At 39.2% G+C, this 15,701-nt stretch overlaps 1 protein-coding gene across 3 annotated transcripts in view; it reads left to right on the top strand.

The window, feature by feature from the left end:
- Positions 1–15,701, top strand: part of acaca (acetyl-CoA carboxylase alpha) — a 276,544-nt gene that overhangs the window by 153,188 nt on the left and 107,655 nt on the right. For all 3 annotated transcript variants that reach the window (XM_073053437.1, XM_073053439.1, XM_073053438.1), the window contains one exon: positions 2,269–2,409. In XM_073053437.1, the coding sequence (XP_072909538.1) occupies positions 2,269–2,409 (141 nt within the window). The remainder of the gene's footprint in view (positions 1–2,268; positions 2,410–15,701) is intronic.

Below are 15,701 nucleotides of genomic sequence, written 5' to 3' on the forward strand. Positions count from 1 at the left end.
CCAATACAACCTAAGGATGTGCTGGAGCAGCCCACAAGTGTCGCCACACATTCCTGCACCAACATCGTATGCCCACTGTGCTCAGGGGAACGACATAAGCAACAACAACAACAGAATAGCAAAGCGAGCTCCTTTCCTCATTCCCACTCACACACAGACAGTCCTCCAGCCCAGGAGAGGCTGTCTGCCATCTGTAGTCAGCAATCATTCTAACTCTTGACTATGGGACAAGACTGTTTTCGATTTGAGAATATTAAAATGTCTGGTTAATTATAAGATAATTCTCTCAAGTCATCAGAGAAAGTTATCAAATGAATATCAACTAATAATGCTGCAGTCCCATAGCTCCAACAGACTGGTTTGATCTTGGCGTCTGATGTTGTCTGTGTGAGCTCACGGTTTCACTCTAATCACATGGGTTTCCCCCAGGCACTCCATCTTCTACCCAAAGATGTGCAGGTTGTCACGTGAGTTTGCCACTGAAGGTGTGTAGTAGGAGAATTAGAGTGAAGTTGATGGGCACGAGAAAGAGGCAGAGAAAGACAGATTGGGACATTTTGTGGAAATGTGGTGGAATCGGATTACTCTGGCATAGACTGGATAGACCAAATGATTTCCTTCTATGCATTAAGAAAGTAAATATTGGAATAAAGGTGTTGACCTACTTCTGCCGGTTTACCTGCATCCAGCCAGGATGGGTGATAAAGCTTGCATCATTGGCAAACATGTCTTCGAACTGGTGGGAAAAATGTTCTTCAGAGATCCCAGTCTTGATCACCCTTCAAGGAGTGGACATTTTGGTCGCCATTACCTAAGAACAAGCTCGATTTTGATGATGCCCTTTTCTTCCGGTTCAAAATCCCACTCAATATATTTGTTCAGTGTTCATTTTTAGATATTGCTGAATTTGCAGAAACAAAAGCAGTTCGAATGTGTCCAGAAATGCTGGGAGTGAGGAGTGTGGAATATTTGTTAGAAAAATTGAGAATGAAAAAATTTTGTGCAATCTTACATTTCTGCATAGAGCTAGAGAAATTTCCAACACAGACAACAACACGCTATGGTTCACCATGACTGTGCTAGGCTTCTGAACAATACAAAAGTAATCCTGCCCTGTTCTTTCTCCAAATAGCTCTGCTTTATGTATTAGAGCAGCTTTTTCTCAAGTTGTGTGGTGATCCTCCCTGAACCACATCGCACAGCAAAACTAATCAAATTCCATTACACTTCAAAAAAATCATCCTGAAATTTTAAATTAATGATCACTAGCTTTTTCACTGAAAGTTAATCAAAGACCTTCATAATTTTATTTTCAAAGTTATGAAAAAATTCATAACTGTTGGGCAAACACAGACTGACTTATGACTTCCACTCATCCAGATGAAATGTCCTCACTATGGTGTGTTTCTTCATCACTATATTTTCATCTTTGGCATTACCTCTGTGGCCAACATGCAGTAATTTTCAAAGTTTAAATATTCTAGTTCAAGAGTTATTGGGGAGAAGGTTCTTTCTTTGGAGTGCAGCTAGGTGAGATCGCCAAGTAGATTGTTGTCTGAGCAGAATGTAATTGTATCTTTTCTTTTTTTGTGTTTCTCTGTCATTTTTTTACTCTATTCTTCAGTGAATTAACTCTGCATATTGTAGAGGTGCAGCCCCCTCTTTTTTAATATCTAAACCTTCATAATAACCATTTATTTTTTGCAATAAGTTTTTCAGTAACCATTCCAGATTTAATCGACATTCACGTGTCTGTTTCCAGCAGCTTTGACATGGCACACAAACCTGCCTTCATTCCCTGTCCTCTAACAATTCAGAGTAGTAGACATCTAAACCTTCCTGTTTGTGGGGATTCTGATCAAAATGTTCATTTCTAGCCTCTTGCACCCTAAAGTGAAGTAATGAAACAAACAATAACCAGGAAACTTTAAGGGGAAAGGTTTAGGGGGAACTTCTTCACTCAGAGAGTGGTGGGAGTGAGGAACGAGCTGCCATCTGACATGGTAAATGTGGGCTCACTCTTAAGTTTTAAGAATAAATTGGATAGATACATGGATGGGCGAGGTCTGGCGGGTTATGTACTGGGTGCAGGTCAATGGGATTGGCGGAATAAAGTTTTGGCACAGACTAGAAGGGCCAAATGGCCTGTTTTCTGTGCTGTAGTGTTCTATGAAAGTGATTCATTTTTTTTTAATACAACAATGACTTGGAATGTTTTATACAAAGCTTCTTACTTTATCAATAACGGTTTTATTTTAACCTTTTTAGTCTTTGATCAAACTATGGACCTCAATGGAAGTTCAAGCCTATTTACCTTCCATGCCGGCAGAGCTTCTGACATTCACCGAGTTAGTGCTGGACAGTCAAGGTCAGCTGGTACAGCTGAATCGGCTTCCTGGTGGCAATGAGGTAGGTGTAAGAAAACTGGAAAGCATGCTCAAAGTTCAAAGTAAAATTTATTTTGTGAGTACATGTCACCATATACAACCCTGAGATTCTTCTTCTGCAGGCATACTTAGCAAATCTATGGAACAGTAACTATAAACATCGGGAACTATAAACTGTAAACAAAGCTTTGGAAATGTGAATATAAATAAATAGCAATAAATGACAAGCATGAAATGACTCTTTTTCAAGAGTCTGGTGGTTGAGGGGCAGTAACTGTTCTTGAACCTGGTAGTGTGAGTCCTGAGGCACTTGTACCTTCTACCTGATGGCAGCAGCAGGAAAAGAGCATGGCCTGGTTGGTGAGGTTCTTTGATGACAGATGCTGCTTTCCTACAGCAACATTTCATGTGTATGTGCTCAATGTTTGGTAAGGCTTTACCCGTGATGTACTGGGCTGAATCCACTACTTTTTGTAGGATCTTCTGTTCAAAGTCATTGGTGTTCCCATACCAGGCTGTAATGCAGCCTGTTAGCACATTGTTCACCATACATCTATAGAAGTTTGCCAAGGTTTCCGATGACATACTGAACCTCTGCAGATTCCTCAGGAAGTAGAGGTGCTGTCGTGCTTTCTTCACAATAATATTTATATGATGAGTCCAAGATGGATCCTCTGAGATAGTGGCACCCAGGAATTTAAAGTAACTGACCCCCTCCATCTCTTAATCCCCCGATGATTACTGGCTTGTGGGTCTCTGGTTTCCCTTTCCTGAAGTCCACAATCAGTTCCGTAGTCTTAATGACACGTGATGTTGTTGTTATGACACCACTCAGCCAAGTTTTCAATCTCCCTCCTGTTTGCTGATTCATCAAATACAGCCCACCACAGTGGTGTCATCAGCAAACTTGTGCATTGTGTTGGATCTGTACCTAGCCGCACAGTCATAGGTGTAAAGCAAGTAGAACATGGAGCGAATACACATTCCTGCGGTGTTCCTATTCTGATGGAGTTTGTGGAGGAGGTGTTTTTGCCAATCTGAACTGACTGGGGTCTACAAGTGAGGAAATCCAGGGTCCAATTGCAGAAGTGGGTATTGAGGCCCAGGTCTTGGAGTTTACTGATTAGCTTTGAGGGGATGATGGTGTTAAATGCCGAGCTGTAATCAATAAAGAGTATCTAAAGATGTATGCATCTTTGCTGTCCAGATGTTCCAGAGTTGTGTGAAGGCCCAATGAGATGGCATCTGCTGTAGACCTGATGCTTTGGTAGGTGAATTGGAGTTGGATCCAAGTCGCCATTCAGACAGGAGCTGATATTCTTCAACATCAGCCTCTCAAAGCACTTCCATCACTGCAGTTGTGGCCCCCGTATTCAAGATGGTAGCCTTCATTAGTAGGAACATAGAATATAAAAGCAGAGAGGTCATGGTACAACTTCATAAAAGATTAGTTGGGCCAAAGCTGCGCTACTGTGTACATTTCTAAATATCACATTATTTATAGATCATCGTATTTATAGAGCTTACCCAGATATCAAACATAAAAACTATTTGGCCAGAAATAATGGTGAGTTATTTTACCAAGTTATTCATACACTATGTGTGATATCTTGTTCAGCGTTAATTGACATGCCTATCTCATCACTGATCCAATTAACCTTTTTTTTTATTGTGCTGGAGTCAATATCTCAGGAGTTCTTCATCAATTTACTCTTGGACCACACAGTTTTCTTATTTGCCTGCAGCTCTTGGCAGCGTTATCTGAAGACTGAGGCCCAGTTTCAAATGCACACGGACAGTTTCCTCACCACTCACTGTCTCTGACCATCCACTACATCTGCATTCAGAGGCTGCTTGTCTGGCATCCAATTCCGAATGAGCTCCCTTTTCCCTCCGAAGCCCCACTTTCTTGCTAGTGTTTCTGTTTCACTTATCCAGTCACCATTGCAGGCTGACAGGCAATTCACAGCCTTGGCATTCTTTTTGACCCTGAGGCAAGCTTCCGCACCAACTGTTCTCAAAACAAAGACCTGTGTTCGTGGAAGTAATATCACTTGTCTCAGCTCCTAGCTGAGCCTATCTGTTACTGTTCTTCATCCTTTGTTGGCTCCAGACCTGATTATTGCCACACTTTTTTGTTCAGGCTTCCATTATCCAAACTTCATGAATTTGAGTTTATACAGAATTGATTTACCATTGTTGTAATCCACTTAAATGCAGCTCACTCATCACCTATGTACTTGGCTATGTCCTGCAACTTCATTTATAAAGGTCTGTGATGTGATAGCGTTTAGAGTATTGAACACAGATTTGGTCTCCTCACTTAAACCCCAAGGGTTCTTCTTTCTCCTTCCTTTGCTGAAGCAGTTTGGCTCAAGTAGACTTGGGGCAACTGAATTATAGAGTAAACAATAGAAAAGTTATTGTTAGTGTTTAATGGAGTCGATCATGATTCATAATACGTATGTAGCTGTAAGATAGGAAAAGGAGGCAGGTCAGTGGCACTGTGAGCAAAGCTGCTGACTTTCAGTGCCAGCGACTCAGGTCCAATCCTGACTACGTGTGCTGTTAGTGTGGATTTTGCACGTTCTCCTTGTGATCAACCAGGTTTCCTCTAGGTGCCCTGGTTGCTCCCACAACCTAATAGCTTGCAAGTCTGATAGGTTAATTAGCCCCTGTAAATTGCCCTGAATATATTTGCCTTGAGTGGAATGCAATGAAGGTTCAATTGGCTGGCACCAGGAGTCATGGGTTCCCTATGTCAGAAGAATTGAGTTGGTGTTTAATTGTTTTGTAGGCCTGTTTTCTTCAGAGTTTCAGAGAATGAGAGAAGATTAATCTACCTACATTGCACTTTCATCAAGGTGGTATCTCATTTTTAAGGTCTAGGTGCTGCAACTGGCATGACGTTTTGCCCACCTCATTAGACCAGAGGTCTTGATAGTCAGGATATTTTGCCTATGAGAACGTGCCAGTAAATATATTTCTTCCCTGGTTCATGGCAGCTTATGGATGTCGAGTTGAGTTTCTAGAGCTGATGCCATTCAGCATGAATGTGGTGCTAAGCAGTGCAACGCAGGTGTACTTATGAAGGAGGGAGCTTGTATTCACAGGCTCTGTGTGGTGGTCACCACCATTGCTTTTGTGGGCATCTGTTATCGGGGAACTGGTAGTTAGGTAGTTGATTTACATCTGGTGTTTCATTTGTGAATCGTTGCAGACTTAATCTGGCAGCTATGTTCTTTAGGACTTGACCCCAGTTTGATTACTAGAGATGCTACTAAAGCTGCCTTGGTGATGAGCCTTGGAATTCCCCACCCAGAGGGCATTGTATGCTAACGATACTTTGGATGTTACTACCAAATGTTGCTCAATGTGAAAGGGCATTGATATTCAGCTACGGGAGGATGATAGCTGGTTAAGGGGATAGATTTCCTCTTTGCCTATATAGGAACAAATACCATGAGACTTATGGGGTGAATGTTAAAGACGTGCAATAATTGCATGTTCCTGCATATCACATTACCATCTTCTTTGGTGAATCTGTCTTGCTGGTCCACTTAGAGATTATATGAAAGAGTCTGGCACATCGACTATAAGATATAATTTATTGAGAATGATTTTGCTGGAAGCAACTGTACCTGAATTTGATGCCTTGTTTGATAATGGTCCATCCAGTATTGTTCTTTCTCTCTTTCAAAGCAATGGTTATGGTACAGCTGAGTGGCTTGTTAGGCCACTTCAGAGGGAACTTAAGAGTCAATCATATTAGTGGTGTGCAGGTCAGACTCTGCTAGGCTGGCAAATTCGCTTCCCTGGAGAATATAATAAATGCAAGATTAATTAGATGTGGAAAGAGTGTGTGACAAATTTTAAAATAACAATTTTATAAAATAATTTATTCCCATGCACATTTTGCCACAGGAAAAGGTTTCCTCATAATTTTAGAGAAGTCTGTTTTCATTCTTGTGCTGATAATTTTGTTACAGCTTTCAGAAAAGATGTGGACATAAAACACTGCTGGTAGCTAACTGCCTTCATGAAGGTTGGATTTCACTATCTTACACAGTATTTCTGCAGGTGGTAACTACACAGATTGACTTGACTCTGTAACAAACGCTCTCATCTTTATAGAATGTCCTGGCTGTAAGAGTCAGTGCACAGGCTAGTGCGTGTCATCCAGACATTTCAGCAGTGAAATGTGTTGTATTTCAATTGAATTTTCTTTTGAATGAAATGTAAGCCAATAGTCTTTTTTTTAAAAACAGCTCAAGGTACTACTTGTAAAAAGAGATTTATTTATGGAATGCCTATTATTTATCTGTGGATAAAACCACCAGAGACTTTTGTGGTTATTTATCTCATTTGACTTCTGTGCAAGATCTAGATGTGGCTAGATCTTGCACAAACATTTTAGTTGAATTACTAGACTAGTAATCCAGAGATCTAGAAAAGCAAGTTCAAATCCCATCACAGCAACTGTAAATATAAACTCACTTAATAATTGGTAAACTAGAATTTGGGGGGGGGGGGGGCGGGGGACAAGTAGCTTGTCATTAGGAATGTCATCCACAAAAACTGTCCCTATTATCCTTGAGGAGAGGAAATCTTCCAACTTTATGGTGGTCTGCAAATTAGTATATTTGATTTTGACTGCAGACCCATCCATGGGATTCTTCCAAATGTCTGCTGGAACCTAGGTTCAGGAATGGACAGAAATGGACAATAAATGCTGGCATTGCCAGTGAAACTTAGAACTTTAAAAAAAAAAGTAACATATGGATGCTGTGGTTCTAAAGTACTTTATTGTCTACGATGCCGTAGACAGCTGTGAAACACGATAGATTTGGCATATTTAAAGCAGAGGTTGACTGATTGTTGATTAGTAAAGGTGTGAAAGGTTACCTGAGCTGTTTGAAAGATCTGCAAGGGCTTTGTGGTTAAATGTTTTTGGGTTGGAAAGGGATTTAATTGAAAATTGCAATAATTGTGCATTATAAGGCTATTGAATAGGACCGTGGTAGGATTTGTTTCTTTGAAAGAGTGAATAAATTGGTGAAAAGTTTTACAAATAACTATCATCAATGGAAGGCATTGACAGCATTACAGAAATGATTATCCCTCTTAAAATTAGGCTTACAGGCAGCCCATTCCTGCCTGTCCTTCTTAACATGATCTTGAATTCTTCTCCTGTCAGCTTGAACCGACTTGTGTACAATTCATACATACAAACTCTGAGACAGCAGCGGGGTGGATTTACTATCTACTGTGTGGCCATTCTCTTTAGACCTCTCTCATTAACGAGCTGTTTTCACCAACAGAGCTTCTGCTCACTGGATTTTATTTTTATTTCTTGCACCAGTCTCCATCAACTCCAGAGACTGTTGTGCATGAAAATCCTAAGAAATCAGCGATTTCTCAAACCACCCTGTCTGGCACGAACAATCATTCCACGGTCAAAGTCACTTGGATCATATTTCTTCCCCATTCTGACGTTTGGTCTGAACACCAACTGAACCTCTTGACCATGTCTGCATGCTTTTATCCATTGAGTTGCTGCCACATAAATGGCTGATTAGATTTTGTATTAGTGAGCAGGTGTACAGGAGGTACCTATTAAAGTGGCCGCTGGGTGTATGTATGTATTCCCTTATGCACTTTAATATTGATCCCGTGTCCAAGTGCAATATCCCTGTGAATAAGTGAACCCTGCCACACAATCGTCGTTCTGTGCTGCTGTTGATGAAAACTCGGAAAATGGACAATTCCCGAAGGAGTCAGGTTCGCTCCTGGTTGAAATTACCAGCTGCATCGTACTGCCTGGACATGAACATGTACCACTTGCTCTGTCTGGTGCTGTGCAAGCAGTATATAATGCAGTGCTGTAACATCTCAACAACTCCAAAATAGGATTTGGTGTTCTAATTAAAGAAAGAAGCTCCGGGTAGACAGAACTCATTTATAAAATAGAATTTAGTTTATGCCGCTAGTGAAGTAATTAATGAGCAAAGCAGTATTTTTTGATAGAAAAATAAGGAGGATAAAGTTCTGTTTAACACTTTATAAGCCACAAAGCTTTATTTATTTTTGTTTTCTCCATACTCAGTGTGAATATTGTACAAAACCATGTTGCAGTTGGCTTAACTTCATATTTGGTGTCATTCATTTGGATGAAATTTATTTAATGCTTGCTTTAAGCATAATGTTGAACAATATTTGTTAAAGGACATCTCTTTCTTTAAAAAAACATGGAAATATGGAATTTTGCACAATTTTTTTAATTGATGTGCTCTGAGGTCATATCAGTGTAGGAAAATTGTCCTGTTAAAACAGATCGCAGTGTCCCAGGTTAGACTTTCGCACACTCATTGGTCAGAATCTATTACTTACCCAAATATTTACTGTGTATTAAAAAATCGGTAAGAAAAGATTAAAGAAAGAACTTTCAAATAACTTTGCATTCATTTAAACACATTTTAATAGCTGCATGTAAAATCTATCCATAGTTTGCCATCATATCAATGCAGGATAATTAATTTTTACTGGTATTCATTTCATTAAGTGATAAGCATTGTCTAAGTAGTTGGAAGAATAATTGTTCTATGTAAACAGTCAAATCAACTCTGTTTATCTTGACCAGAAAGCAACATCTCTGGCAAGGCAGCACTTATTTAGTACTTACTAAATTGTCAGCTATGATTATATGCTCATGTTCAAGTGTACTTTAAATCCATTATCTTCTGAGACCTAAGGGTATTATCTAAACCAAGCTGGTATCTCATTTGCTGTATGAACTATTCATGCAGTAGGCATGAAATTGACACATCCAGATGGCATGGATCTCAGGACTGGTGTGGCCACATTAGTTGGAGAAGTGCACTCAGTAGCTAATTTATTAGTTTATACCCGTTTGTTAGTATGAATAAGAAATCAGCCAATTATGTGCCAGCAACTCAATGCATGAAAGCATGCAGGCACAGTCAAGAGGTTCAGTTGTTTGGACAAAACATCAGAATGGGGAAGAAATGTGATCTAAGTGATCTTGATCATGGAATGATTTTCGGTGCCAGATGAGATGGTTTAGGTATCTCAGAATCTGCTGATCTGGGATTTTCTTGCACAACAGGCTCTAGAGCAGGGATTTCAAACCTTTCTTGTGCCGTGGACTCCTACCAGTAACTGACGGGTCTATGGACTGTGGACACCAGGTTGGCAGCTCTTGCTCTAGAGTTTACAGAGAATTGCGTGAGAAACAAAAAAAAAATCTAGAGAGTAGTACTTCCGTGGGCAAAATGCCTTGTTAATGAGAGAGGTCAGAGGAGAATGTCCAGACTGGTTCAAGCTGACAGGAAGGCAACTGTAACTGAAATAACTACGTGTTATGACAGTGGTGTGCAGAAGAGCACTTAACATACAGAAATTCAATTCAAAAATCATGTTGTTAGCATTGGCCTTCCAAGGAGAACTGCTAAATTTCAGTTATTACCACTGGAGAGTATGTATGCATAAATTAAACAAGGTAATGCATAGTTGTGGCAACTTCTATGGGCAGGTAGTCAGTCGCCTCGGTCTTGGGTTTCTTCCTTGTCTCATCGGACCTGGTGCATTCTATCCCTGTTTGCAAAAATGCTTCAACAAAAAGAAAAAATTAATATTGTATAAATTGCCTGTATTGTTATTTGGCTGTCAGTAATCAATCTATTCCTTCGCTTTTGGAGAGTACATTTTTGGAGAGTTCAGAGAGATCACAGGTACTTGGTTTGCTATATTTTATAATCACACTTACTATTCCCCTCTGTGATTATAGCTTTGGTTGTAGGGATTGATAGGTATGATCTCCAGTTCCCGTGGCACAATACTTTGAAAACAATAATGGGATGTATTTTATTCCATCACTAGACGTCTGTTATGCAAACCCACTTTCACTCTCTCTGGGAATAAGCAACTGAAAGTGAGTGTACAGTTCAGCCATGGTGTGAAGAATTCATTCAGTGGTCTGTGCTTTTATGTTGGGGAGCTCCACAATAGCAAGCCTTGCTTCACAAAATTGATTTCCGTTTTATGAAGGTTTCCTAATTCTGAATGTGGTTAGCTTTGTGATACCCTATAGGTATCACAATTCTAAAGGAGTTAGCATTGTGAGTTATCCTATAGGTTTACCAATTCTGAATGGATTACCTTAATGGCTTATCAACACCCAGCCATTAATACAAGTTAATCGGGCAGGCTACAGGAGAGAATAGTAATTTCTTTCTCATATAGATATATTAATGTATTTTGTATGGTGAATTCATCCCGATATATTCAAACAACACTATAATGGATAATAAAGTCTTGCCCCAAATGTGAAAATGAGAATATTGGTCTCAGTCAGTCTCATCTGTATTTTTCATGACATTGTTCAAATATTCCTGCTACAATGGTTGTTGTGATTGTTGTTTTTCTTGTTGCTCTGTAAGCTCTAAAATCCATGAAAAGATTCAAGGTTAGATGTTTTGATAAATTTGCTCCTTCGCTTTTCTATCAAGTAACATTAAGTAGCATATAATTTTCTTTTGTTAAAAAAGGTTTCCTACAACAACACAGTTAAGATGCCTCTCAATGACATTCTGAGAAAGATTGACAGGGTAGTTGCTTCAAAACTAGCAAAAGGAAGGAGAAGGGATTCAGGATGAGAGTTCTGTCATCCAAAACCAAGAGGAAGAGAGAATTCTTTACTTGGATAGTCATAAATTTTTTGGAATTGTCTGTACAATTAGGCCATAGATGCTCAGTCACCTGGTATGTTCAAGGCTGAGACTGATGGACATTTGAAATTCAAGGATTTGGGGAGCAGACTTGAAAGTGGACAAGAAAGAGGACAATTGATATTGAATAGTGAAACAGGGTTTGAGGTGTTATGCGGGCTGTTGCAGTTTCTATTACATATGCCCATGAGCTAATAAAAAGAACTCTTACAATGGGGTGTTTGAAAGTCAGTGGCATTTAGTTGAAATGCTTAGCCTTCTGTGTTGGATTTTATGGTTAACTCTACAATTACAGACTGGAGTTACTTAATCCTTTTTATATTAATGTGTCCAAGAATATGATTGATGAGGTGTTAAGTATTGAAATAGTTAGATAAGCAGATGTTACAGAACCTGCCTAAACACAAAATATGAGAATCTTATAAAATTAATCAATGGATCCTGAAGGTCAATAAACCATAGAACCATAGAACATTACAGCACAGAAACAGGCCTTTTGGCCCTTCTTGGCTGTGCCGAACCATTTTTCTGCCTAGTCCCACTGACCTGCACCTGTATTTTAACGTATCTTAATTTAGTATTGAAAGTTTGATGTACAAATGTTAAAGAATTCAAGATTGAAGAATGTAACATGTGTTTTCAAAGGGCTGGTGGGGCTATCTTGGGTTATTACAGTCCTGTCCAGTATCAGTTTTGGGGAGAACTTTTAAATTCTTTAAATATCTAAGCTTAATAAAAATAATTAGATCTAGCCAACACAGATTTCAGCAAGGAAAATGTGTGCTTGACAGATTGATGAGAATTCATTAACAGGATAGTGGAGTAGGTAGCTGGGAAATGCAGGGCACATGGACAGCGAGTAAGCTTTGAAGAGGTTGGGCAGCATAGCAGTGCGACTAACAGGGCTGCTGCCACACAGTGACAAAGCTCTGAGTTCAATCCTGGCCTTGGATTCTGTCTGTGTGGAGTTTGCATGGTCTCCCTTTACTGTGTAGGTTTCCTCAGGGTGCCGTCGTTTCCTCCCATATCCCATAGGCATGTGGGTTGGCAGATCAATAGGCCACTGCAAATTATTCCTCTGGAAGTGGTGGAATATTGGCAGTGGGATGAGGGTGGAGGAGAGGATAGTGATGACAGTGTTCAATTAATGTAGATTAGTGAAATTTGGTGGTTAATAATCAGTGTGGACTTGATGTACCAAAAGGTCTGTTTCTGTGCTCTATCTTGATGACTGTAAGGCACATGGAAATCTGCAGCACATTACAGGCCATTCGGCCCACAATGTCGTGTCAACCATGTAACCTCCTCTAGAAACTGCCTAGAATTTCCCTTCCGCATAGCCCTCTACTTTTCTAAGCTCTATGTACCTATCTAAGAGTCTCATTAAAGACCCTATTTTATCCGCCTCTATCACCTTCGCTGGTGATAGCATGCATTGCACGCATCCACCACTCTATGTGGGAAAAATATCCCTCTTGTATCCCCCTTGTACCTACTTCCAAGCACCTTAAAACTATGCCTCCTCTTGTTAATCATTTCAGCCCTAGGGAAAAGCCTCTGGCTATCCACACAATCAATGCCTCTCATCATCTTATACACCTCTTATCAGGTCACCTCTCATCCTCCGTCGCTCCAAGGAGAAAAGGCCAAGTTCACTCAACCTATTCTCATAAGGCATGCTCTCCAATCCAGGCAACTTCCTTGTAAATCTCCTCTGCACTCTTTCTGCAGTATTCCCATCTTTCCTGTAGTGAGGTGACCAGAACTGAACACAGTACTCTAAGTGGGGTCTAACTAAGGTCTTGTATAGCCGTAACATTATCTCACGACTCTTGAACTCAATCCCATGGTTGATGAAGGCCAACGCACCATACGCCTTCTTAACAACACTGTCAACTTGCGCAGCAGCTTTGAGTGCCCTATAGACATGGATCCCAAGATCTAACATGAGACACTGGAGAAGATTTGAAGGAATGCAACAGGGAAAGAAAGATTAAAATCTTGCCAGGAACAAAGAAGCAGATAATGATAGGCAATAACTGACTTTCTGAATCACAGTAATATTACTAAGCAACAAATTGAGTCAATTACTCATTACTTTTCTCAAAAAAAACGTAATGGTTAACTTGCTGGTTAGCAGCCGGAGTTCTGGACTATTGATCCAAAGATGCGAGTTTGTATCTTGCATTCATGGCAGGGGAATTTGAATTCAAATAATCAAATAAATTTGAGTTTAAGGCTATCATCCATGAAAACCACCAGTTGTTACAAAAACTCATCTGCTTCATTAATTATTCTTCAGAGTAGGAAGTCAGAAGTTTTTACCCATCTGCTGGGTGTCTGCAGGGTATTTTTCAAGAAATGAATTGGATGTGGCAGCAGCATCAAAAGTTTCAGGATTCAAGTGTGACCAGACCTGCACAACTAATTTTTCATGAAAAACTTGTGTTTTTGAGTGAATTTCAAAACTCCTTGATACAACAGACATGAAGAAAACTCTAGACCTATTTCAGCAATTGGACTGGAATAGATAGAAGTTGTAGGAAATGCAAATAATGGTCAAAATTTTAATGTTCAATAAATTTATTATCGAAGTACATGTATGTACGACCTTGAGATTAATTTTCTTGCAGGTATTTACATGAAAATGAAGAAATACCATGGAATTTGTGGAAAAACTCCATAAAGGCTGACAAACAATGTGCAAAAGAAGACAAATAGTGCAAATAAAAAAGTTTTTTAAAAAAGTGAATAGATAGATGATACCGAGAATGGATAAGTTGAGCTGAACAATTTTTATCTTAAGATGCAGGCCAGATTACAAATTATATTCACAGGACCCAGCTAATTATATATACTGTTCACTTTGACAAAGATCTTAGTTTAACTCAAAAGTGCAGAAATCTGACGGGTATATAGTTAATAGAAGTAAATAGTATGCAGCAGGATGTCAAATCTGATCCAATCACTTTCCTTACTGATTGAGATGTTAAAATGACGCATTTTCTGTTGATAGGAAACAATTTCGACTTTGCATCAAAATTGACTCTGTAACTGGAAAAAATCACCCATTGTTTTGCAAGTAATGTCAGGAACACTGTGTAATAAAATTTTCACAAAGAGGTATAATGAGCAAACAGCAGTTAATAATGGGGATCCAAAATTACACTTGCAGTACAAACATGGATCTGTTGTTTTTTGATGACTCACCAGCAAAATTGCTTTCCTGAAAAATTGTACATTCCAGAGTCATGTATTTGTTGATGCACCTTTAATTGCAGAGAATAATAAATGTTTAGCTGCTTTGTATTTTCAAAAGGATCTTGGGCCCTTGAACATTTGCATCTGATTTAAACTCACAGTATAAGTCACAATTTAACATAGAACAGTACAGTACAGCCCCATAGGCTGTTCAACCTTCAAACCTACTCTTAAGATCAATCTAACTCGTAACACTCACATTTTGCTTTCATCCTTGTGCCTAAGAGGCTCTTAAATGTCCCTGATTTATCTGTCTCTACCACCACCCCTAGTGGTGTGTTACGTACAAAAAGAATACCCACCGCTGATATCTCCCTATACTTGCCCTATACTCTCATATTAACCCTTGCCGCCATGGGGAAAAAGGCACCAGTTATGTACTGTGTTAATGCCTCTTATCTTGTACACCTCTATCATGTCACCTCTCATTCTCCCTTGCTCCAAAAAGAGACTGTTATTCTCATTTACTTAACCCAATTTATCTCCTGTTCCTTCATTTAAGTGGTGATGCTTAACATCACCTTTGCTTTTTGCCACTAGTTAATGAGAAGAGTCATATTGCATACTCTGTTCCTTATTGGAAAGCAATCTCAATACGAGTCATGATTATTTATACTGCCTAGAAATGAGCTCTTCTACTCAACTGGTAAAGGCTCACCAAGATTACCATCTAAGCTAGGTCTATTTGCTAACATTTGGCCCATGCCCTTTTAAATCTTTTGTATACATGTCCAGCTGACTTTTAGTTAACCTTTTAATCATGTATTTTTCATGATTGCTACCATAAGAGTCCATTTGTTTCTGTTTTAACTTTTGGGTACATTTTGTTCTTCTTTGCAAGCCATTTGAGGAAAGAACATACTTCAATTGAATAGATTCTTCATTTTTTGAATTAAGTTTTCTGGTTCTCTACAAATACACATTGAAAGATTGGGACATGAAAGTGTAAATTGTGACACTTGTTTGCCATTGGTACCAGTGATAATAACTGGTTCTGAACCAGCATGTCATTTCCTTAAAATAATACTTTATTTTTAATATTAATTGAATGTTATAAATGGAACTTGAGTGACAATTGGTTCTGAGAAGATTAAAGGCGAGAATGCCATTTCTAGGAAAACGGAAAGGTTGTTGGAACGGGTCAGGCTTAGAGGTAAGGAGATGGTTGGAGAGGTGGTTACAGAAACTTAACAAATCTTCAACCAAATGTGAAAGTAGGACTCTAGAACTGTATGGAAGAGTAAGTTTGACAGGGATCCTGTTGTGTATGCAGTAAAATGACATTCAAAAAATAGTAACTGATATC

The sequence above is a fragment of the Hemitrygon akajei genome, chromosome 8 (assembly GCF_048418815.1).
Source record: "Hemitrygon akajei chromosome 8, sHemAka1.3, whole genome shotgun sequence".
In the NCBI taxonomy this organism is placed as follows: domain Eukaryota; kingdom Metazoa; phylum Chordata; class Chondrichthyes; order Myliobatiformes; family Dasyatidae; genus Hemitrygon; species Hemitrygon akajei.